At 41.6% G+C, this 26,867-nt stretch overlaps 1 protein-coding gene across 3 annotated transcripts; it reads right to left on the reverse strand.

The window, feature by feature from the left end:
• Window positions 1–26,867, reverse strand: ccdc50a (coiled-coil domain containing 50a). Of its 3 annotated transcripts, none has more exons than XM_072660238.1 (12): window positions 26,636–26,867; window positions 16,536–16,598; window positions 11,953–12,082; window positions 10,758–10,848; window positions 10,429–10,531; window positions 7,178–8,104; window positions 6,382–6,506; window positions 6,240–6,284; window positions 5,985–6,101; window positions 4,595–4,677; window positions 4,396–4,499; window positions 1–3,823 (listed from the first exon to the last, which is right to left on the reverse strand). In XM_072660238.1, exons 1-12 carry the CDS (start codon window positions 26,682–26,684, stop codon window positions 3,804–3,806), a joined length of 1,857 nt encoding a protein of 618 aa, XP_072516339.1. In that variant the 5' UTR covers window positions 26,685–26,867; the 3' UTR covers window positions 1–3,803. The 3 variants fall into 3 exon arrangements, with proteins under 3 accessions (XP_072516339.1, XP_072516338.1, XP_072516340.1); XM_072660237.1 differs by having other exon boundaries at window positions 7,178–8,107; XM_072660239.1 differs by lacking the exon at window positions 7,178–8,104.

Consider the following 26,867-nt stretch of genomic DNA (forward strand, 5'->3'; position numbering starts at 1 on the left):
TCAATGCAGAGTGTGGGTGGATCCCTATTTATAGATGCACACGAGGATAATCCCTTTCAACCGCGTATGACTGAGACAATTCTGGAATGTTCGCAACATGACGATGAAAAATGCCTTCAACAGAACAAAGCTGGAGGAGCTGCTCCTCTCGATTAGTTGCATTCGTCTTTACAGGCATATTCCGTGTGTCCAGTTCAAGGCAAGGTTGCATCCAAAACAGCAAGCAGAGACATTTCAATAATAGTCTATTATGCAAAGGAGTTATGCTTCATATCTGTGCAGTATTGGCACAGCTGGAACCTTTCAAAGGTGGCAGGAAATATTAGTATTTACTCCTCAAGAACGATCATAGAGGTTTGTGCACGCCGGCGCCCATGGCCCCGAAATAAATTAGAATCTGGATAGATGCAATCGTATAGTTGATCTTATTCACATAAAAAATAAATTAAAAATAAATAAATAATCATTAAAAAGCTGTAATGGTTGATCATTGGTTGTAGGTAAAAAGAAAAGAAAACAAAACAAAACAAAACAACAACAAAAAAACTTTGTTTGAAAAAAGGAAAGAAGAAAAATAAAATCTTTAAAATGTGCAGGAAAGTGAACAATGGGCACTACTTCTCCAGCCAGAATGCACATAATACATACTACCACTCAAAAATTTAGATTTTTTTTTATCTTATTCAATACTACTAATAGATCTCACTATTCTACATTTTAAAGTATACTATAAAATAAGTATAATATGCAATAATATATGCAAGAGTTCACATTTAAACATTTGGGCACCCTGGTCATCGAATTACAAGCCATACCACATTGCCATCAGCAGCTAGAGACTAAGAAAGCACACTTGGCCATGCTCCACCCATACTCCATCCAAATTCAATGTTGGCTAGCACGGGCATCTTGTCAGCTGGTGCGGCGAAGCTGGTCACCCGGCCCTTTCCTCTGATTGCGCCGGCCGCCCGAAAAGAGTTCGAAAAGTTTGAACAGAGCCGGTGGCTGGCTTTGCGTGTATTGGAGGAGACATGTTAAGTCCTTACCCTCCTAAGTGTTGGGAGCTTGCTAGTGCTAGGGATAGCCAAGAACAGGTGGGTTAATCATGTTGATGCTACACTGACCTGTAATAGGGAGAATAGTATGGCGGTCAGTGCTACTCCAGGCTCTGCATGTGAGTATGAGAACTGTGTGTGTAACCAGAGTCATATTTGTGTAAAATACAATTATTACTATCATTACACTTTCCGACTGTAGGGGGGAGTCCAGGAGCAAGAAATGCTACATTTCCATAGTGTTGCTTTAAGTTAAACATTTCAAAAAATAAATCTTAACATAATCAGAAATCTGTGGATAGACAGGAAGAATGGGTGAAATCCCCAAATAAGAAGTGAAAGACTCTTAGCTGCTACAAAAAGCGTTTACAAGCTGTGGTACTTGCCAAAAGGGGGGTGTTACATAGTTACGGACCATGCCTGGTGCCAAGAATTGAGCTTCAAGGGCTTTTCTTTATGTTAAATACTGTAAAAGAATGAAATAATAAAAAATATTCTCCTTCTTAAAATATTTAGGAAATGTCTCATATTTTACTTGCTTACACAGTAACACGTTTTAACCAGGGGTGCCCAAACTTTTGCATGCTACGGTGTAATTTACAATATTTCTTTCTGGACTTTTGATCAAAGCATCCAGCTTAGGAGGTCATGCCTATTGAAATAAAAGGCAGTGAGGATATTAATGTTATTAGAACATTCTCAATGCTGTCCAATACTCTCGGTCATTTCTGGTCATCATTCAGGTCACGTCTAAAATGTAAATAAGTAAATTATTTGTATTGAAAGCTTCCAGCAAGTAAGGAAGTCTATGAAACCACATGGTACCAGCAACGTTTTTAGGCACCAGCTTCACACTGTTGGACACTCTGATCTTAAACCTTTGAGTGGTACTGTAAGTGCAATGCTGTGCTAAAGAATCAAAAGCTGTCTCTCAAACCACGAGCCAGTGTTCCTCACCCTTGTGCATTACAGAGTGTTACTCTAAAGACTGCTCCTGAGTTCAGGCTTGATGTAGGACGAAGGCAAAGTGTATGCACCAAGAGTGCAGTCAGCCCACAAGTACAGAGACCAAAACAGCTTAAAATGGCCCAAACGCCCAAAAACAAAAATTAGAAATCCCTTCAAAATGTCAGAAAAGTCCCTTCTTTCTTCATTAATCTGAGAGAAGGCAAGCTGGTTCAATAACAGGACTTCACATCAGCTAAAAGGTGAATAGTGTGGGACAACTTCTTAATTACTGTAGAACAATAAAAAGGGCTAATTTGGGCAAGTCTTACAGAAAGGACCCAAAAATCACCCAGGAACAAATTCATACAGCTCCAAGAAAAAAATGAAGAGACCACCCTACATGATCAGTTTCTCTGTTTTTACTATTTATAGGCAATGTGTTTTAGGGAAATTAACATTTGCGATGTATTTCATAAACCATGGACAACATTTCCCCAAAATTCCAAATAAAAATATTGCTATTTACAGCGTTTATTTGCAGAAATGCAGTTGCTCAAAACAACTGCTCAAATAATGCAAAGAAATTATTATAATAATTATAATGTAAAGAAGTTATTATCCAAATTTAAACACAGGGCTAATATTTGAACTTTCAAATATCACTCAAAAATCATTCAAAAATCACTATGGTGAAATTTGACTGCCAATCACAGCTTTCATGTCTTGGCAGGCTCTCCACTAGTCCTTCACATTGCTTTATGCCATTGGATGCCAACTTGGCTTTGTTTGAGGAAATGCCTGGAATAAAATGGCTGCCAAACACAGAGATGCAAATTTAAGAGGGGAAGGGGAAAAAAAAAAAAAAAAAAAAAAGTGGTCTCTCATTTTTTCCAGAGCTGTATATCTGTATACCCATTAGTATATATTCTTACCCATTAGTAACTCCTTTACATTAACAGAAATGTGTTCCCTAAAAAGGGCAGATTTTCAGGTTCTGTACACACTACACTACAGTTCAAAAGTTTGGAATCACCAATCTGCAATAATAGCTTACTGTATACAGAGCTTTTTGTATAATTACAGGTACATTTAATTCAATATTAAATAAATAAATAAAGTACTGTAACCAAGTCATTTCTTGATATGCTACGTGCCTCAAGATATGACCATCCTGTTTCCATTATGAGGCAACCTGGACATTAACATAAATTACAAACTAAACATATTTACAGATGTAGACCCATATAACTTCACCATTCAGGACACACCTAACATTCATTGTTTAGTTTTTGCAGTTAGTTGAAATCTATGAAGCATCATAATCACTTTACATGCATATCTGAAACAAACTGGATATCTATAATGAAAAACTGCAATTCCAAAATCTTGAACAGTAGTGTCATTTTACCAGTGATGTACAGAACAAGAGGGGAAGTGAAAAAGAAAGGTTTCCAAATTGACAATGCAGTATAGTAGGGGTAAAATCGGTGACCCCCCGACCCAAAATAGTACAATAGTTTTGGTTCCATGTCAAGTAATAAAATACACAATACAGCATGTGGAGAGTCATTTGTCAAGCCATTAAATAAAAGAAAGGCAAATAAAAAAATATGAAGATATAAAAACAACAAAAAGGTGATGGCTTTAGTGATTGCAGTCAGTCTTTGAGTCTTGGAGAACAAAATGGGATGTGCCTGAATGTCACCCAGCCCCACCCTTTGTCAGCAAGTTATGGCCGTCTTCAAAAAGTGAAGAGGAAAACAGCACAAACCACTCAAGAACAGCAAACGGAAGCCTTGGTCACGGTCTGGAGTAGGCACCTACCAAAGAGAGATAAATGTAGGTTATAAAATTATTAATATAATCCTTTATTATTACAATTGAATGTAAAAAATTTCAGTTTCTAGGTTGCATGTATGAGCGTTACAGAATGTCACCTCATGCATTTACCCACGAAAGCCATATAATTATCAGCTAGGCTAGTTTCTAATGAATACTTACTTAATTATTTTATAATATTAACTATATTCTACACAGCGACAGCACATACAAAAAAAAGCTGAAACAGTAATGGATGCTTGAATATACTGTCAACCGTGAATGTTGAACCATTCATCTTTACCATTATTGCGTTTCATTCGTACATCCAACAGCCCAGTTACTTCAATCTTTTCTACTCTACACAATTTTTGATCTGAGAGACTGTACAAGAAAAAACAAGAACACCACCACAAAGCAAATGAACAAATATTTGCATAAAATTCACAATACTGCACAAATTCTCAGCTCAAGGTTAATGTTTAGAAATGTGCTAAAACAGGTCCTTTGACCATGATCATCACATTAAATGACAATGAAGATCAATAATTGGAAGCCATGTTGTTGGACCAACCTTTGTATGGATCAGGTCTGGCAGGTGGCCGAGGAGAGTAATGGTCCGGATACATATAACTACTGTCCACATTCTCATAGTTAGGGGTGCGTGGAGGAGGAGGTCTGAAAGAACACAGGCAGTAAGAAAAACAGCCTATAAGAAAGCGTGGGGCTGCAACACCATCAATGTAATAAATGCTCATCAACACTTCTAGTACCTGGTTGGTTTGGGATTATTCCGAGCTCTTTGGTAGTCAAACTCTTCCCGTGTCCGTGGTCGCACTACGTCCTCCTGTGTCGGCTGAAACATGCAAAAACACAACTGTTTGAGAGTCTTCTACAATCAAGTCCATTTTGGAAAAGTTGCATGAAGGTTCAGGATGCAACCTGGTGAAGCCTAGAAGCAAAACCTGGTGAAACTTGTAATACTCTTCTTCATGATACTCTTTCGTAAGTTTGCAAATACCCTTGAGAGAAATACCTTTTTTAAAAACTAAGTTTAGCAGACAGATGGAAAATAATAAGAAGTGGCATGCAGAGGTGCAGTACTTGAGACCAATCTCGAGACCATATACAAGGGGTCCCGTCTCGTCTCTGTCTCAACCTCCTTTGGACTCTGGCTTTTCTCAGTCTCGCAGGGAGGTGGGCGCAGAAACTGTTGTCCAGACAAGCAGAGTCCAGTGTGTCCGTCTGAGTTAACATTACTGGAAACTAAACTTTTTTTTCTGTCGTTATTGAATAAGTGTCATGTTTAGGGGTGTAGAAATCAACATGCTGAAGAGCCCAACTTTTTACTTTCTCCATCAAAGCCACGGTAGTCTCGGAGCAGGTCTATACTACAATGCGTAATAAATGCTAGGTTCAAGCTGACATTCATTTCTCATGTTTTATAGAACTTTTACTACCCTGTCTGAAGCTCACTGTGTTCAAGGTGAAAAATCTCTGTAAAATTTAAGCTACGTCATCTATGGCTTTCTTTGGTCTCAATAGGGCATTAATTTAAGGAAGTAATGGCACAATGCTGACTGGAGCACTGTGATGCGTCATTTTCTTCTTTTTATTTTTACATGAGGAATAACAAAATATCTTAACCTGGTCTTGACTTGACTACTAAATGTCACCTCAATATGATATTTATCACAAATGTCCATCCCTATCCTACAAGCGTATTTGTGGTCCCTACTCCCTACTCAATGAGAAACAGTGACAGGATTATCTATTTCACTTTATCTATGCAAGATGTGTTGTAGGCGTTTTTACCATATGCTTACAGTAAACAACATTTCACCCCTCAGCTTACAGCACCCTTGGCCTGGGCTGGGTTTCAGAAAGCATATTAGCAAATTACTTTTTTTTTTTTAATTGTTAAAGCAAGGGTCATGTTAAACAGTTAAGCCCATCTTACCAGCTTGGGAAACTGGGCCCAGACCTGATATTGACCTTAACTGCCACTGCTCAAGTTGTACTGTATGCTTTTCTTTCACTGTTGATTCAAGGTTTGTTTTGGCTATATCTCTTCATAGACTTGTATACAGACCTCACCATTATTATGGAGAACAGCGAGAAGTCAGCCTTATTTAAATACTGCTTTCTGCAGTTTGCACATACCTTGAAGTCTCCTTCAGCTCGCCTCTCCTTCTGTTGTCTGTCCATTGCCTGTTTCTCTTTCTCACGAGACCTCTTAAACTCCCTTTTCTCTTCTTCCATCAGCCGCCGAGCGATTTCCTTTCATAGAGTACAAAAAGCGTTACTTTTTCTGTACTGATGTCCTTACAAGTCTTGGAGTGTTGCTAATTGCTAGGACGTACCCAGAACCAAAAGAAACATGGCTTTAGCATAGGGAAAGTTTCAGCATCTACTAACCTCATCTTGTGCAACTTGAGCAGCTCGTTTGTCAAGCTGACTTGCCTACAAGAAGAACATAGAAATAACAGAATGAACGGACACTGGGTTTGTAATTGTCCCATATAAACGTTTCCCTGTTATCAGGATTTATTGTGGGTACCTTCAGTTCCTCCTCCTGTAGCTTGCGTGCCACCTCCATGTCTATGAGCTCTTGCTCACGAAGATCCATTTGAGCCAAACCCTGCGTTGCTTCTTTCACGCCATACTCTCCTCGCACAATTCGTCCTACGGAGGGCATGAGAGAGGCAAGCCCACCAGAGTCAATTGATGCACTTTATGACACACTAGCACTAGCAGTCAATACCTCGAGAAGCAAATTTGGTTTCAAATATCCACAACCCCCAAATCTGGTTTACGTTTTGACAAAGACACGGTGCAATGACCTGAGAAAAACAGAGCAGAAACAGAGTCTGGACCATGCAGCGTGCAGAGACATCCATGCCCCTGAATTTTCCCAAAAGAAGAAAAACTCTAAGCCCCATACAGGGATGCTGGAAAGAACAATGATCTAGTAAGTGTGAAAAAGAAAGCAGGACAGTATTAAGAAGTCAGAAATATGTCTACAACCAATCAATCGCTCATGCATCACTCATCAACCAACTTCCTGATCTTTTTGATACCTTTTCGTCCCATTATTGACTTTGTTGGCTAACCATTGCAGCCTTTCAATTACAACTGAATGGATTTCCTAGGATTTTCACCATGTGTCCGGTACCTCCTAAACAGAATATTCATCAAATGAGAGGAGAGGAAAAAAAAAAACCTTGGTGAGGAGAGGTGGAAGAGAAGTAGGAAACATGTTTCAGAAATGTAGTTTGGCAGCAGACCCACCACCAGTTTTTGCACCAGAGGCCCATCACAGAAGCATAAGCACACTCAAACACCCTGCTCCATACCTCTCTCCCTGGACGGATGCTCTGGAGATCTGGGCTCACCAGAACGACCCCTGGAACTAGGCTCCTCAAACAACTCATTAGCCCCATGTCTTCTTCCATAATCTGCATCCTCCAGGTTCTCTTCTGACCGGGCCCAGGGTAAGCTTGGATTGTCCAGTTCTCGCCCTCTGCTTCCATCTCTATTCTGTTTCTCCCTATTTCTGTCCTTTTCCCTGGCATCCTTGGCTCCACGTCGCTCCTTTTGCCTGTCTAAATCGTTCTCTCTGTTCCTGGATTTGTAGCCATTGGTGTCCACATCCAATTCCATTCCATTCCAGCGTTGGTCTCTGCTGGCATCAACACTCAACAGCTTATCTGGACTTCTCTCTCGATCTTGATACTGCACCCTTTCCCTATTTCTCCTTCCGTCCTTTTCTCTTTCCCTCTCTCTATCTCTGTCCCTTCTCCTTGCCCTATCATTTTCCTTATCCCAGGCCTTGTCCCGGTCAACTGATTTATCCCTGTAAGGTCTGTCCTTCATGGACGCCATGGGTTCCTGGTCGAAAGGAGGTTCATCCCATTGGTCCCGGGTCTGATATTTCTTGTCTCTTCGATGTTCAGAATATTCAGCTTCAAGGTGTCTACCTCTCTCAGACAAATACTCCTCAGGGTATTTAGTATTTTCTGGGATGTAGTGTTCAGGTCTTCTGCCCTTGCCATCATGTTTACCTCTGGTGCCTTCAGCGTTATAAAGCTCTGGGGGTCTTGAGCGACCGGTTTCTGCAGGGTAATATTCAGCATACTGGTCATGTCGCCTTTTTTGGTCCAGCTTTGGAGACCGATGATCTTGAGATTGACCTTGACTTAAGTCCCGGTACCTTTCCCTGCTGGACAACGGAGAATCAGGGCTTGGGTTCTGCATGCGTGGGTCTGATGGAGGGCGGTGAGCTGCTTAGGAAGGGGGGTGAGGAAGGCAGAAGTTGTTTGCAAAATGGGGAAAAAGATGAGATATACTGAGCTGGGTTAGTGGACAAGGGGTTAGTTCATAGCACACTTCAGAAAGTACAAGGTTAAAACATCTCTACAAGGAACGTTCATGACTTTGAATAGAGCTAATATGCAGGCAACAGGGAAGACACTGGAAATGGCGGTAGTTTATTCACAGGAATTTACACTGGTGACTCAATCCGTTTTACATTGATATTTTTATTTTCAGGTGGTCTGTTAGTGTCACATAGGTTAACATGGCTACTACGCAGCAACTTTACAGTGCTGTAGTGCAGTGATCCAGTGGACCAGAGTGCTGCCCCATAACCTGAGGGATGCCTGGTTTGAATCCCGGATCATTCTACCAGCCATCAGCAGCCAGAGCCATAGAGAGCACAACTGGTCTCGAGTAGATGGCTCTCTCGCTTACCCAACATCACTCCAATGTGACAATGGCCAGGACAGGCATCTGCTAACCGATGCATCAGAGCCGTCTACTCTGCGCTTACTTCCGGATGCCTGGTTGACGGTGCATTGTTGGAAAGAGCCAATGGCTGGTTGAGCATGTGTCGGAGGAGGCATTGGTCTTACATTTGTGTTGGGAGCATTACATGTTATAAGAAGGGAGAGGGAGTACTCAGCTAGCCAAAATTGGGGTGAAAAAGTGGGTTAAAAAACACTTCTCTGACTTACAACAAAAGTGAAACCCTTCGATCCATCATGCAGGGAACCTTTTAAAGGTTCTTTCAGTGTAGTTCTTCAAGTGGTCATGGTCAAACATATCCACTTTACCAGACTGAAAAATCTTTGAAGAACCATGCTAAACAAGGTGAATTCTAACAAACGCTAAAGCAGCCTGCATCACCAGGGCTATATGAATAATATAAAATGAGGATGATCCTTTTTTCCCCCCTCCAGAGACAGCATGAGTGGGTGAGATGCTCCTCCCACACTTCCTGTTCTTGCTGCGAATTTCAGTTTTGAGCATTTAAAAATCTGCTGGACCCCCTCCTCACTTAGACAGGGTGGAAAACTACCCAGCTCAGCAGAAACGCTGCTCTTCCTCCTGCTGAAGATACGCTACCAAATCTCTACAATAACAACAGGGTACTGATAAAAAGGAAGAGTGAGCCTTCGCTCAAGGTCGCACCTGCACTTCGCCTCTGTTCACAACAGTCAGGAACAGGAAAACCTCAAAATAAAGCCAGGTGCCTTTAACTAGAAACTGTATTCAGACAAAGGTTTAAGTGGCAGGTCTGAAAGGAGGCTCTGGCTCATATGGGCTGAATACAAGCATTCAGTCCAGCAGCATTTCAAACCCGTGATCCAGTCTGAGAGAAACGGCTGTTGCGTAACATTCAAGAGCAAACAAATGAAAATGCAGGAACACGAGGGCAGTCTAGATGAGAGGGTGGGGTCAACAGAAGTAATGAAGGGCAATCTTGCTTTTCCAGTTTTGCGCCGTCTGCCACCGAGACACGCTGAAGCACAGCAGTGGTGGTGGAGGTGGTTAAAGTGGCCGGTCAGTCCACGAGAGCCCTTGTGGAGATGTTTGGTAAACATGCAGACTTTAAAACTAACATGTGGTCACCTCAGCAGATGTTCCTCTGAACTTTCTCAACAAACACTAATCAGTTCCTGAAGTTCCCTTTTGGAAACACAGAGCCGTGTGGTTTTGCAGATGTATTCGGCCGACAGCACATCTGTGGCCTCCCCGTCTTTTACAAGCAGCAAACAAATGAAAATGAAGTGCTTCTGCAAGTGCTTCTCCTGCTCTTGTATTTTTCAATATACTAAAAGCCCAAGTGCTTATAGCTGTGTCTCACAAACCACACTTGGAGCTAGGAAGCTAATGTTGCCAACAAGCTTATAGCCATCATCTTTAGCACTATGCAAGTCACACTCCTGCCTCAAATTCTCTCTACTAACCTCAAACAGGCTTTAATGGCATTTAGAAACCAAGCCGTGAAAGTCCCTTAAAAGAACGGTTCAGTCAATAAAGCTAATGTTGCTAACAGAGAATGAAAAGGAACGGTCAATGAATTTGGCATGTACGGCTATAGGGTTTCTTTAACTTGTAGGAAAGCCCCAACAATAATGCATGTACGCTTGGCCAAAAACTCGAAAACAATCTGTTGAAATGTTGGAAGGGTGCTAATGAGCTGACTACTTAGGTCAGGTGTGGTAGGGCAGGAGAGACGTGCCAAATGGGCGGGGCAGGGGTACTCCAGGACCAGGGTTCTCTGCCATTCACTCATTCCAGGACTAGATGGTGCTCTGCTCACCTCCTTTGTCTTCATAGTACTGTTCCTCAAAGTTAGCCTCCAGCTGCTTCTTTCTCTTCCGCTCCTCTTTCATCTCCCTCTCCTGCAGCTTACGAGCAATGGCCTAATCCCCCACACACACACACACACACACACACACACACACACACACACAAAGAAAGAAATAGAGAGCGAGAGAGAGGTAACGGTCACTTTTGAGCATGCAACCCAATGTTATTACAATGCTGAGGGAATGAAGGTGGCGTGGACCAAGTGTGAACTTTCTGGCAGTAATCGATACTATGTATGAGCCAGTCTGAAACAGGCTGAAGGAGGTGGTGCTCTCTAACCTCATCCTTCTGCTCCTGCTGCCTCTGCTGCTCAGCCTGCCAGACCAGTTGCTCCTGAATCTCTTGAGCGATTTCATTGTCAATGCGTTCACTAAAGAAAAACAAAGAGCAATGAAAATGCATCATAAAGAGACAATGTGGAGCACAACGCAGTGAAATACTGATGTTCTCTGGAGCGACTACATAGTTTACATCCACAACTGCTATAAGAACTTCATCCTTTAACAGATTCAACATCAGTTCATGTTTTCAGTGGCACAAGCTCCTCCACAAGCCAATACTCTGGCTGCAGTATTGGGCCTAAAGCCCAGGTGTCAATACTATGAACATCAATTGAGGGGATATTGTTATATAGTTCAAAAGAACTGGGAGGAATCTCAGGCTTTAAATGGACAATCTTTCTATAATCCAACATTGCATCATGAAAGACAGATAAATAAGAGAAGATGCCTCTTCACAAATTTTACCCCTTTTCTTCTGAAGACGGGGTCAATTTCCTCTATTTTTCAGAAAATGCTCAGTGCGCTTATTTATAGAGCTTTAGGAAGTATTAAAGTGGAGCCAGATTCAAATGAGGCCCACACTCTTTCCGCTCTGGACCGGCTTCAAAGTATTAACATCAGACACAACCAATAAAGCTTCAAAAAGGTCTTAATATGTGAACAAAATCTGGGTGGTTTTAATTACATATAAAAAAAATATTAAAACAATTCTGAAGTTCTAAAACTGACCCAAATGAAACAACTGGGAAGTCTGTTTAAGGGGTCTTTGCATTTTTCACACACATGGGAAACGGTGTAAACACCTGAAGAGTTAACCGAGCAGGAGGAGTGTGTGTGTGTGTGTGTGTGTGTGTGTGCGCGCCACACTTTGATCAGCAACAGAATACAGCCCTGATTAAAATGTGGGCTGTTCTGAAAAACAGAGACGTCAGCAGAGAATGACATGTTGCAGGAGACCTGAGAATAAATCTCTCTGCCTTGGAATAGTACAAAGAGAACACCTCTGATTCAGCACAGCCAACATGTTCATAACAAGCACGACTGCAACTAAAATTTCTATCATCAATAAATCTACAAAGACTGTAGGTATACAACTCGTTAGTAACGCTGTTAACCTTCTAATAGGATTTACATTAGTAATAATAAAGGCAATGAAACCACTGTTGCTGGTAATGTGTGTACAGGCAGCTTACATGTCCTTGTGTTGCCTTCGGTTTTGGGCCTTGGCCCGCAGGTCCTCCTCCTCCTGCAGACGTTTGGCCACCCGAAGGTCCTGCTGCACCAGTCGGCTTTTGTGGATGTTGGAGGCCAGGTGGTTCTCAACTAAACAGGAAAACAACAAAGAAAAGAAGGGCTGATGAGTGAATATCATTTTACATGTATGTTTACATCTTTGCTTGGTTATAGTAAGGATTTTGATACTTTTAGGAGGTTATTTAGATCAAACTGTCGCAATTTGTTATTAGACTATCAATTTCCATCTCTAGCCGACATCAGCCACCGCGGTGAACAGCCAGGCGACCTCAGCCACGGCGGTAAACACAGCCAGACGACCTGGGCCACAGCGGTAAACACAGCCAGACGACCTCAGCCAGAACAGTTTGCATCTAACCCTAACATCTAAACATACCGAATAGTAACAGGCCTTGGAACATGGGCTTAAAACACAACATTGGTTGTGTCCGTCCTCTCGAGATTTTATTCATTATAGCAGTTTATAATGTTTACAATTGTCTCAGCAGGACCCTGACGGACACAGCTATATGCAACCCCAATAGCAAACATCACATTTTTTTAACCGAGCCAATCTCAATATTCTCCATCGACACTGAAATCAGCCCAGATTGTATCAGTTCTACGAAGGCATCAGAGAAACCACACAGCTATGCTGCGATCACTTACACACAGCACTGCTGTCTGGCTGCATTCCTACAGACACCTGATCAAGCTTGGGAATTCTCTCTCCCAGTTGATTCAGGCGTGTTAAAGCAGAGAAAACACTTAACTCTGCACTGCTGTGGCTCTCAAAGATGGTGTTAAACACATGTGCACTACAGTGTAAACTGGAAGTTGCTCATGTAATGCTGTTGGTAGGTACGCTCAAGAACCATGAAATAATTCTGAAACTGGCAGGACACTGGTTGCAACAGGATCAGCACTCAAACAAGAAGCTAAATCAGAAGCAAAAGCAAAAGGACTAACATTTAGCAGCCGACAGACAGAGGAAGTGAGACTTTAACCAAAACATATGCCTTATATTTAGATCGATTCTGAGCAAACACAGCAATCCTTGTGGTTTCTGAAACTGGCACCATGAAGCTCTTGAGATCTATTTCAAGTGTTTATCAGAAGGGTTTCAGCAAAGATAAGCTACTGACATTTATTTTCAACTTCAGCAGCTGTAAGAGACACAGCTGAACATAAGGCGTGATAAATACACACATCACATATTACACACATATCTAACCAAGGTCTGTAGAGCGGTCAACAGCTAGCCGACGTCAGCCAGAGCAGATAACTTCTAGCCAATGGCAGCTACAGCGCTGAACATCTAGCCGACGTCAGTCATAGTAGTTAGCATCTAGCCGACGCCAGCCAGAGTAGTTAGCATCTAGCCAACATCAGGAAGTACACATACAGCTGATCATAAGCATGATAAATACACATTACGTACTACAGGAGTTACTGAAGGGAGGCTTTCGGCACTGCTGTTGCTCTAAGACTTGGTCCCGCGCTGGGTTCAGTGGTACGGTCATCTACCTTTTGCTTCATACGCTGTATGTCCAAATGTTTGTGGACACAAACACAGCTTATCTAGTACCTGTAGAGAAGTACTGCCAATAGAATAGGACTCTCTGGAGCAAATAATAAACATAAACTTATTGGGACCATGCCTAATGCCAGGTGTGGACTAGAGGGGTATCCCCCCCCCCCCAGCATTGAGATTTGGAGCAGTGGAAATGTGTTCTTAGATGATGGGGCTTCATCCAATACCTTTAGGATGAGTTGGAGAGGAGTAGAGATGGTGATCATCCAACATGCATCCTGACATCACTAATGCTCTTGGCTCTAAATGCAATCAAATCCTCTATTATTTACTTATTTATTGTTTTCTTCTGAGAACAAAAAAGCTGGTGTCCCAATACTTTTGTCCACAGTGTTTTTGAAGTAAATTAATTCTTGTTGCCCAGATAAACAGCCTTTAAATGCACAAACATATCAGGTGGCTTTTTTCTTTGTGATGTAGCAGTTCGTGAGAAACTCCTACGAGTGTTTGTGGTTCTGAGCCGTTGGTCATGTCGTGTGCATAATCTGAATGCATTCAGTGTGGGGACTTTGATGACTAAAAACGATCAAGGACAGAAAATTTTAGGGGCTTAACACTTTAACTTGCCTTACTAAAGATCCAACCAGGGCTGTGCGGCATGATAACCGTCTCAGAGGTTATACGGCATCACAGTACACAGTATTGTTTTCCACTAACTCTTTTTATTGGTTGAAGAAAAGCTTTGCTACAGTCAAGGCTTAAAATATTTATTCTTGGAAGTAAAGGTTCCTCTTTTTAAATAAAACATGAATAAATAAGAAAGCTGCATTTGAAGTAAAGCTCTTTTTTCCAGCTAAGAGATAATAGAGATATTCTCTCATTCATTATTGATTAATCTGCTGATTATATTCTCCATTAATTGACTGATTTAAACCTTGTGATAACCAGCATTTTTCATACCATGGCATGCCTAACAACAAAATATACCGCTGCAACCCTAGTTCCAACCCAACTAATCGGCATAAAGGAGAGAGACACACTTTAGATAGCCTCACTATATTACTTTTACTCAAGATTTCATTCAATTAAAGGATCATTTTGGGTTACAGGTCACAAAGCAGGTATTTTTTGTTGGCTTGGATTGGACATCTAATGGATTAAAAATGAATAAATGATAACTCGGAAAGTGAGAAACTGCATTCAGAGAGACCTGAGCATTATATTAACATGCTTAAAAATAATATTATTAGTGTTGCACCAATACCAATACTAAACTGGAATCAGCGCCGATACTAGCATTTACGCAGCAGTATCAGTATCAGCAATACATTTTAAATATTTTTTTTTTGTTTGCACACTATTATGAAACAAAGTTTAAACAACCAGTAAAAGCCTGACATCTTTTGCAAGTGGTGTTTTTTTGGTTCTGATACCTATAGCTGAGTTTAGGCAGCTAGTTCAGTCAAGTATTTAAGTCAGAGTTGGTATCGGTATTGGTTGAAGGTATTGACAGATACTTGAAAATCTGATATTGGTATTGGAAAGGAAAAAGTGGTATCGCTGCAGCCATAATATTAACATAATGTTTATAAATTAAAATGAATAAATAATTGCACTGGTTCAAAGTTAAAACAACAAAGTATAAGAGTCCATGCTGAAATCCCTCTGCACAAGTCTGCACACGTCTGGACTGAAAGACCCAGTTAAAGGAGGTCAGTGCGACCTGAGCCTGTCCTTTTACAGTGTAATGAGCAGAGGCCGATGTTATGTCTAAGTTATCCCTTATATCCTCAGGCCCTCAAAGATAATGAGAAGAGCATGTCCTGCAGCATAATAAAAAACATGCGCGAGTCAGATTATGGTAACACACACACACACACACACACACACACACACACACACACACACACACACACACACACACACACACACACACACAGGTCAGCTCAGCTCAGCAAGCTACATTTCCAGTCAATTCTTTAGCTGTAAGTCAGCAGCCGCAAGCAAGGGTTTTGGGCAGCGTTTAAAACTATGCAGATGTGCAGAACAAGTATAGAGTGACCGCCAGAGCAGCAGCTCTGCTGTCGCTGCGGCTACAAACCACCGCACCGCCGGCCAGAGAGGAGAACGAGTGCTGAATGAGTTTAGGCTTAAGGCTTTTTCCGTTCACACGGTGGTTTATGTCTCCATATCTGCTAAAAGAAGAGAGGGAGAGTGCGGTGGAGCAGTAAATCTGAGCCCAGACAGGAGTTTTACCCCTAACAACTACTTGGTTTTGGGTTTTGGACGCTTGCAACCATTGCCTCTGGTTTACTTTGACCCACAGTGCAGCAGGGAGCGGTACAGGAGGTCCTTCTGGCCTGTGCCCTGCATCGAATGAGTCATTAGGGCAATTTAATTAATTAATTTATTTATTTATTTTATTTATTACACAGAATTCACACACCAGTACAGACGTTGCTCAAAGCACTGCAAATAACTCGCATTTCTTGCTTCTGAGTTCTACAGTCGGGGCGTGTAACGGACAAGCTGAGAGGTACAGATCTGGCATCTGAAAGTGAACAAAGCATGTGGACTGAAGTTGTCAGAGTCCTATTTCAGGATTTTACACAAAACAAACACTGTGCTGCCCGCTTTACCAGCCTTACACAGTGCAGTTTCTGGTGTGCTGATAACAGAGTGGCAACGATACAGCCGCTAGGCCCCTAGAACAGGTCAGTGGAGCATTAATATGATTTTAAATCAGCCGTTTAATAAGGTACAAAATGTTACATAGAGTTGCTTTAACAGCTCACTCTGTAAGACACTGAATTCACCACTTCTGATAGCGTTCAGACTTTTTTTTTAGTCTCTTCAAACCTACACAAGCGCAAAAAAACGACACAGCTTACCGAACCCAGCATCACACTGACTGAAGCCAAGAATGAAGCTCTCTATTCTGGCTCTGGGCAGGTAAAGTCAGTCGCACCAACTTGTTCATTCATTTAAACAGACGACCAGTGTACTCACTTTCCTGCTCTTGAAGGTTGTGGGCCAGGCAGTGGTCTTCCAGCACAGCAAAGTCTCGACACACTGTGGAGAGAGGCACAACAAGACGGTTGAGTACTCAAGTCACCTCATCAGTGTCATTACCAAGACCTACAGGGTCAGACCTCCAATATGAAAGCAGTACATTGACAGGATTTATGGTCTAAGAGAACATTCCTCGCTAATTAACTCCAGAATGAAGCAACAACAGTATTTTCACCCCAACACTACTTAAAACATCAGTTATGAGGAACTTCTGAGCTCTTTCTGAGGAAAAGCAGGGAAAGCAGCAATTGCAGGTGTAAAATTGTCACCTGTCCAGTTCCTGTGTATATTCCCAAAGGCAAGAAAATAAACCCCACATTACACATGCTGTATTTGCCTGGATTTACTTATGCTGGGCTATTCAAGGGAGCAGTGTTGGCTCAGTGGTTAAGGTGCTGGGTTACTGATCACTGAAGGTTGTGGGTTCAATGACCAGATCTGCCAGAGGCGCCATTGTGTGGCTGACCCTGCGCTCTGACCTCCGGCCTTCTAAGCTGGGATATATAGAGAGAAGAATTTGGTTGCACTGTAATATCCCAAAGCCTAGTTCGCAGCGAGGTAGACTGCATTTCTCAGTCGCTACGTGATAGAAAGCTCTTCCAAAGTGAAAGACCCTTCTTACACAGCCCAGAAATGCAGGCTAAGTTCATTACAATTTGGAGGATGATCTAACTAACGTATCCTTCCTAGCCCTCGATTACCCACAGTTCTCTGCACTCATACAATGCTTTCCGGTGATGTCGACAAGCAGCCTAATTAGGCCGTTGCATTTTTTGAGACCAATAGGCTACTACGAAGGAGTTTCCATAGGACAGTCCTGAGGACCCACCCTACCTCTAACCTAGCTATGCTTTTCAATACAGTGTGCAAAGGTGCTGCTTTCCTGTCTGAATCTATACCCTCCCTTCTCTGCAAGAGCAAAAACTGGAGCACTGGAGAAGTGTCCTATTTGAAAAGGTATTATCTGCATGGGGTGGGTGATATTCCCTAAGAAACATCTAGGATTTATTACAATGTCATAATTACTGCTGTAAGTAACAGGTCTCTATAGTCTCATTTATTTATAGCATTCCTCTTAAGCAGTGGTGAGCTAGCTCACTTCCACTTCACTTAGGACAAAGTCTGGATGCATAAAAAAAAAAAAAAAAAACAAACAAAAAAAAAAACAACAACACAGGAAACAAAAGAACAGATGCGTGGAGGGGGTACCAATGTTGATGGTTGTTAAATTCAAGCTATAAATACACTGTAGGCTAGCGCTACTTCTTATTTTCATAAAGAAACATGAGGACAGCATATACATGTACGTTCCATCTGGCTGTAAGATGGTCATAATAGCAATACCAAGACAAACCTCAGTGACTGAACACTGACGAGTCAGTTAAGTGTAGGCTCAGCCATAAAGGAAAAGTTTGGCAAAAATTGAACCAACACTGCCCGGGAGTCTTGAGTTCGAATCCCAAGCCCATGCCGATTTGCCATCAGCAGTCGGAGTCTAAGAGAGCACAATTGGCTGCTCTCTCTCTGGATGGGTAGATAACACTCTCTCACCTCATCACTGGCTGGCTTCGCTTATATCAGAGAAGTCATCTGTTAAGTTCTCACCCTCCTAGTGTCAGGAGCATTGCTAGTGTTTGGGGGATCTACTAACGGGTGCGTTATTTGGCAGTACCAAATTGGGAGAGTGGAAAGTGAAAGTGGAAAATTTGACAAAGACCTTTTTGGTGTCTGAGGTGTGCTTATTTGGTTTACAAAGAGAGATACTAGGCTACCGTACAAGCACTGGACCGGACTCTTATCACGGTAAATACTCACAAGCACAAGGGAATTTAGTAAAGAGAATGTAATTCACCTTTAAGCTACAGGCCTACATCACGCACATCAGGTCTACTTCCAGACTACTACCACAAAAGGCATAATGACACCAAGTTCACACACCTTGTCGCTGTAGACTAAAAAAGTCATACCATGTTATTGATCACACCGATGTGTGTTATAGCAGAACAAATGAAAATATGGAAGCATTTGAGTGGGTTGAGCAACATTTTTATGCATGAGCTTGGTGACTGTCTAAATCCAGTGTCTGTTAGCAAAGTTGTCTTACCATCGCCATTTCTAAACATCAATCTCTGTATCAATGCAAAACTCAACTTTTCTGAACCATGGGTGATTCCTGGAACTCCCTCCGCCCCTGCCCCCGCACAGTCACTGTTATAACCTAGGAACAACTGAGTCAGTTTGCACTGATTTGCATGTAGATTAGATTGATTCCATTAGAGCATAATGGATTAAATATATTTAGCAATATGCAATACTGAATCATAACCTATTCAATTTAGAAGAGCCTAATTTGTGCAATCGTCTGTGATTTTTGGACACTGTTTATCTTTGCTGGTCTTAACTGCATTTTGAAGTCGCCCTACATTCAACCCACAAACTCTCCGAGCCTAAACAGGAAATATCAAAGTTTGTAGAAGGTGCGACTTCCAAAAACCAGCCTTACATTAGCATCTGTTTCAAATAACAGGCAAGCCGCTTCTGGTCAGCTACTGCTTGATTTGTTCATTGCTGGTTGTACTGTGACTTTAGGCAACATAGGCAATTACACATTTCCTGATAGTATATATTAGATCTTGTGGTAAACTGTGTCCTTGGGAAGGAGCCTGTTAAGGCACGAGGAGAGGATAACAATAAGCCATGATTACAGACCAGTGATTAAACATATCCCCATCTGCTGCTAAACGCAGGGTTAACTAAAGCCTCAGCCTTTTTGCGACACGAGCAAACGCACACAGAGCGCAATTCGACAGGCTTGGGAACAATAAACCATCTACTGACGGCAAACTCAAAAGAGCAGCTTCACAAATCCAGTATATGGGCTTCTACACAAATACAGCTTTTATTGGCACACTTTACCTGGACAGATGAGACCAAACAAAACAAGTTTAATACCAAAAGAGTTTAATACTGTAATGCTTCACCCAATTCCATTAGCGTGGGTAATTTGACAGTTAGGCCAAGTCTTATGCTTTAAAAGAAAGACCAGTCTTGTCTCATCTCTAAACCTAGCTCATTGCAACAGCCTGGGCCTAATTCCGAAAATTCTGAATAACTCTTCACAAGTCTAGAGAACAGGGGCCCACAAGCTGGAATTGGTCCAATAAAGTATCTCATTCAGACGACCAACTAAATTTAAAACCCATATTTCATAATCCTAACAGGGTCATGACGCTTATTAAAAGAAATCTACTTCCTAAATCGTACTGAACCTGACCTGAAGGCAAGAAGCTATGAATACACACTCAAACTTGATTGACTGAACCAATGAAAATGCCTATTTACATGAGGGCAAGACCTTTCAAACAAAAACAATCTGCCATAACTTCGGTCATGGTTACAGTTTTTTCCAGACCAAAAATAAATCATAAAAAATAATAAAAAAAAGATTATTGAAACCATAAAACTAAGCCTGGCGATTTTTTGCCTTCTGTGCTCTGTAAATGGGGCTAGAAAGCGGTCATTAGAGAGAGAAGCTACAGTTCACAGTTCTTTGAGGACATGAACAGAATAAGATGCACCCAGGTCCACTTTCTTTAAAATAAATAAATAAATAAATAAATAAAATGAAGTTGGCTACATAAGGTGGCTGTAAAGTTTTCACCGTCATTCCCCAGCCCTTCAGTCTTTCTCTTCTCCACCATATATTTGAATGTAACTTCCATGTTTTTAGTCAGCGCTAGAGTTGGGCGATATGGAATTTTTTTAATATCACAATATTTAAAGACATTTTTATGATATATGATTTTTATCGCAAGTAGACAAAATGCACCAACAGCATTTTTTTACTGTGATTTTTAATAAAATATGCTGCACTCCATTCAATAAATAAGACTGATTACACTCTTTGTAATAATATGCAGTCAATCAATGCTCTTTACGCACTGACGATATTCACAATACACTCATAAAAGCATAGTGTACCACGACAACAAAACTGATGAAGATACAATAAAACAATCACATAATCTTCTGTGCTCTGAAACAAACAAGATGAGCTGCCGCGGTCTCGAAGCTCATTTGTTTGGCCAGCAATTATGACAACAGAGCTTTGATTGGTCAGATTTTAACAAATCTGTACAACACAGAAAACAAAGCAGAACATAAGTAAAACAATGTACACAAATGCACAGTCCGCTCACGGAAGTCAGACTCTGTGTGAATGGGATTAAAGCAAAGCTGTTGAGCTGCGTTGGTGGAACGGAGGTGCTGCAGGCCCAGAGCAATGCTGAGCTGGTCTGTCTCAGACTGAAAAGCTATGATGATTCAGATCTTATTCAATCGAGTTACGCTAAGTGGCAACATGGATCATGGCAAGGGAAAGTCCAAGTGTTGTTTATTACCAGAATAAATCACAAGCTTCACTTAACTAAGCATGGTGTTCTGTGTGTTCAACAAAGATTATCAATACAGTTTACTCTAAAGTCCAGATCAGAGTTAAGAACCATCTGAAAACAGACAGCAGCAACGACAAAACTAGGGATGCATCGATCCGGCCTTTTCAGTTCCGATAAATACATAAAGTTTGCATATTGGTCGATACCTGATACCTGTCCGATACCACTGCTGAATTAATAAACCGTATACCTCACCATGTGGGAGAGACTTAAGGCATCAGGACTGACTTCAACATTACTTTATATAACAAATGAACACATATAGATATAATAAATAACTGCCATTTGTCATTTATTTATGTATTTAGTGCAGTCTCACACCATCCAGCTAATTTTGTTAATATCGGGACGGATATCCGATATCAGATCGGATCGGTGCATCCCTAGACAAAACCACTCAAAGGACATCTAGGATTGGCCAGGATTTTCACACAGAACCCAACAAAGCACTCAGTGATTAGTTAGAAGACTCATTTGGCATGACAGACTACCATACTACAATGTCAGTAAAGTAATGGCTGAGCTCAAAAGATTAAGAAATTCATAGTTTGTGCTGGGAGGCCATTTATTTACTCTCCCATCTCCCACAACCAGGATCTCTTAACCACGACTGATTACTGCTGCCACTGACCAACGGCTAAACCCTTTCTCCTACCCACAACTTAGATTCCTCCAACCCTACAGTCAAAGCATGTTCTGAGGAAGCATGCAGTGATCTAAAGTGGAAGGAAATAAGCAAATACAAAACTTCAACAGAGCAAGAGAGAGACAGATGTGTGGGTTGATGTCTGGGAAGCGGTTAAGCAGATTCAAGCCGACCCGAGCAAGTTCCGTGTCAGTCAGGGTAGACCGGCCACAGCCATATGCTTAAGCGCCTTATGAGCAGAACACCACACGCGCACACCTGTGATGCGGCCAGGAGAACTTGGACATGTCTGCACAAACGATCTTGGACGCGAGCAGCTACATTAAGTGGACATTTGGAAGGGGGAGGAGCAGCCAGATGAGATTTATCAATAAACAGAAGTGACGTAAATCTCAGCGGACACACCAAAGCAAAACCGTCAGAGCACTGAAGCCGAGCGCATATGAAACCCTAACCCACGCTGAACGCATCCCTGGAGGCCTGAGCTGAGCCAAGTCAACATTCTCACAGCCTTCTGCTTTTTATACTAGCATCAACAACATTCCAAAGAAAGAGGCCAGCTGCTTCCTTCCTGTACGGTGTCAAAACCTCCAACTGTCTCATCTCAAAAGTCCCTTTCACACTCAAAGCCCTGGAAATTACCAGGATACTTTCCCCATTTACTTTCAGTCTTTGAGTCATTCACACATGCAAGCCTTCGAAGGTATTTTTCTGGGATGAGAGAGTGCCTTCATACCTGCCACAAGCGCCCAGGTAAACAGGACGCAAAGTCCTCAGCATGGCGTGGTGCTTTTCGGCACAGTTGTACTGCTTTCCCAGGGATAGTACCTTTCCCACTCAAAACCCCAGAAAAGACTGGGATACTTTAACTGGTAACCTTCAGACTTTGACTCGTGCAGCTCTTTGGTGGTATGTGCCTGGGAGGAGTGCCTTAATACCTGCCATGAATGTCTAAGGAAACAGGACATGATGTTCTAGGCATCAACAACCATCAAATACAGCATAAACAATGCGCCTGGAATTGTCCCGTTTAGCCGGGACTGGCCGTCTGAATTTTGCTGCTTCTCCCTAGAATCACGTACCAACCTCAACTGTAAAAACAAAAGCAGCACAGAAACCTTTCACTTTGCCATTGAGGTCACTCAACTTCCCAGCGCCATATCAGCTTCTGCTGCCCCATGAGCTCTCCTTGATGCTGTGGTGTACCTTGTCCCGGTACACCACAGCATCAACCCTAACAGGATTCCAGCTCACATTCACATTTAACCCCTCCATGATTACTTAGGGTACAAGAGCATGTGTGAAAGAGGCTCTCAAACAGGGCTGACAAGACCACAGCAGTGCCACTACAGTAGCACAGCGACCGTGCTGGGGGAAGCATCGCTGATAAATTTAGGTCCCACCTCACAAGAAAACAGCTAAGTGATAACCATGCTACTTTCACACTACATCAGTAGGACCTTTAACGTTGAGCACACACACAGCACTTCTTGCTACAGTGCGCAAACAGTTGACACTGAAAGCTTCCGGCTGTGGTTTTACTAACTATAGGATTAATAAGTCACCGCGACAGCAGGGGTGGGCAGTATGACAGCATTTTATTCTGAAAATCTGGGCCTACGGGTGAATTTTGCCTGCGTGAAAGTACCTTTAAATATTGTGATATTTACAATATCGCCCTGCCCTACGCAATAACCCTGTAACCATTAATACACTTAGATTCACTTTCCACTATAAAACCTGTTAAATGGAAAATTAAGTTTTTAAAAGCATTGTTGTGGTTATTAAAATGTATTGCACTTATCTTTTAATAATTATTGGTTATCAGGCTGCTTGAACGCCATTTTACATTTGTACTATTTGACTTTTTCTCATGATTAAGAACCTGTTATCCACAGTGAACGCTGACATCGCAACGTTCACAATAATAAAAAAAAAAAAAAACACCCCAGATATCCTCAGTCCTAACTTCTGGACTCCTCTAGACAGTTAGATGTCTGGGTCTGTCTGATGCCTTCTAGATTTAAACAGTGACAGTTGTGTGGTTTTGGCATGGTACTCCAGGAAACTGGATTAATTACAGACCAAACCGCACTTCTCTCTGGAATAGTTCTCCTGAGGCACGCTAAATGCTGTACAGACCAGATGCAATGCCATCTGTCCCGCCATCACATTTACCAATGGCACAAGAGATTCAGGTAATTCAACAGAACATTTACATGCTGTGACAGTTCAGACACCCAGCTTTGAGAGTCTCCTCAGAAAATATTAGCAAATGAAACTTCAGCAGAGTGACACGGAGTGTCATGCTACTACTAATAAAAAAATAAATAAATCAATACACCTAGACTACGTTCACATTACAAGCCTCATTAAGCCATCACGATTCTTTGCTCAGATTGGCAGATTTGCTTCCATCACCAACAACAAAAATACTTCTTCGCTTGAACCGAACCAACTTCTTCACCCTTCCACTGACAGCTGTCTAAGCAAAAACACACATGAAATACAATCTGACTGTTTACATTCATGAAGCATGCCCACGAATTGGACAAGTATCAACCACACTAATCAGAAATCAGGTTGTCCAGACTAATCAGAAATCAACCTGGATAGGCCCTGAGTGGTCCAGCTAGTGCGATGCTGCCCGGCACTGGCGTCTGTTGCATCAGAGCCAGAATTTTTGAAAATCAGACCATCCAAACCATATTTGTATCATGTCCTGATTCTGAGTATGAAAGCATGCAAATCAGAGCTGACCACTTGCAAATAACAGTGTGGACTCAGTGTGGAGCTCTGATTTGAAAACTTTGACATGTTGGATTTGACAAGTTAAGTCAAGTCAGATTTATTTGTATAGAGCTTTTTACAACTGTTGTCGTCTCAAAGCAGCTTTACATAAATAGTGATTAATAAAAGACAGAGACAGAGAAGAAAGAAGAAAATAACGTAAGACATGATGGATCAAAGACCCCCAGTGAGCAAGCCAACGGCGACAGTGGCAAGGAAGAACTCCCTCAGAGCTGGAGGAAGAAACCTTGGGAGGAACCAAGACTCACAAGGGGGACCCATCCTTCTCTGGTCAGAACTATTTAAACATTAATGATAAAAATTACCAAACCAGGTATAACAGATAGTTAATAATGGTTTTAACATGGTCACTAAACTTTTTTTTTTTAAATTACATATACACACACACACACACACACACATACACATATATATATTTACACACACACACATATATATAATATATATATATGTGTGTGTGTTTATATATATATATATATAAATAAATAAAATATTTATATATATATATATATATATATATATATATATATATATATATATATATATATATATAAAAAATATTTATATATAAAACTAGGCCTCCGTTCACTCCGTACCAGACGCAGTGATGCAGATCAGTTTTTTTAGGACTGTGTGGACTTGTCAAATCTGACATGTCAAAGTTTATATATATATATATATATATATATATATATATATATATATATATATAAATAATATAAACTATATGTATATATTATGCATATATAAATATTTTTATTTACTTATTATTATTATTTTTCCAAACAGGGTACACCATTACTCGCTCTGCATGGTTCTTCTTTAAAATAATAAGTAAAAGATTAGGGCCCAGCTATACTGCTGTTTTAGTTGTTGGAGTCATTTGAGCAGGACAACTCACCCAAGCACCTCAACAGCTATCAGTATCGGCAGATATGGTATATTGCAGTATATCGGTATCAGGATATCGGAACCGTACAGGTCGTACCGCACCACCTCTACTCACTCCAATGCAGAGAGCCCTCCTGTTCCTCACTGCGGTAACTTTCTGGATGGGACTCACAGCATGGCAGGCTACCGACCACCCCGAGCCCTGTGTGTTTTGCTCTGATTAACAGCTACATACAAACCCCAAAGAGGCTAAAACATTGCCCTCGGACCTTGTACAGCACCTGAAATACACGATACGCAAATTCTCACTCACAATTTAATACGAAAACAGTTGTAGCTATCTACCAGCTGGGGCTTTATCTAGCTAGCATACTATGCAAAGTATGCTGGCGAACACAGATGTGAGCACAAAGCCAAGCCGGGACACTTTGTGCCCGGTTTTTAATGAAACTACTAGCTAGCTAATACACCAAGTCAGGTCCAGAATTGAGGTTGAGGCTGAATTAAAGACGTCCAGTGTGAGGTTAGGCTGTAAATACTGTAGTACAGGGCAGAATGGGCAGTGTTTGTACAGCAGACAATGCGACACACCTGCCTGGCCATAGCTCCGGTTGAGGGTAGGAGTTCGCTAGCTAGCCACCGTTGCTAGCTAGCTAGCTAACTAACAAACCAACCAGTGCAACTGCGTGTTATTATTATTATTATTATTATTATTATTCATAATAATATTATTAAAGCTTGTTTCGTTTAATCATGACTGACTGACTAGCTGACTAAGTGACTGACTAACCGATTAACGTGGGTTAGGTAGATAGGAGCTATTGGCGTCGTAGACGGTCTTAAGAGAAAGGGATGGCTGCAGCTGCTGGGCTCCCTTCTGCTGCCGCAACGGAGCCTTTTCACTGTATAAACACAGGGGCTAGGTAGTAATTATAGTGTAAAAGGACCAAAACCACGGATATCATGATTGTTTGAGACGGTTTTAGTAAACGTAGAGTCTTATTTGAACTGAAAAGCACGAAATCGCCAGCCTCTTTTTCAATTCTCCGTTCCACCTTAAATGGTGCAGCAGTTACATTCTGGCGCCTGAGGCGCCAGAATGTAACTGCTGCACCATTTAAGGTGGAACGGAAAAGTTCCAATAAGGACCCAAACGAAAACCTTCGTAGGCATTTCTAACCAAGCCTTTCCAACACATGTAGGCAAGAAACCTCCCATCAAACGCACCAACTCACCCTCTTTGACGCCAGGCAGCTTTTTCTGATCGATACTTAAATCATCCATGTTGTCGGCGATATTTCAGATCCAATGATTCTCCGAAGGTCGCCACTGATAGATTGACGGCTCCTTGTTGTCAGGTGTCCAATTGATGTCTCGAGTGTAGTATCCCCTTAATTGGTTTCAGTGGTCAACGAACGCCAGTGCCAGAGCTTTTTTCCCTCCCCTATCTATCTGTCGGTCTACCTC

Source organism: Salminus brasiliensis, chromosome 17 (genome assembly GCF_030463535.1).
Source record: "Salminus brasiliensis chromosome 17, fSalBra1.hap2, whole genome shotgun sequence".
NCBI lineage: Eukaryota > Metazoa > Chordata > Actinopteri > Characiformes > Bryconidae > Salminus > Salminus brasiliensis.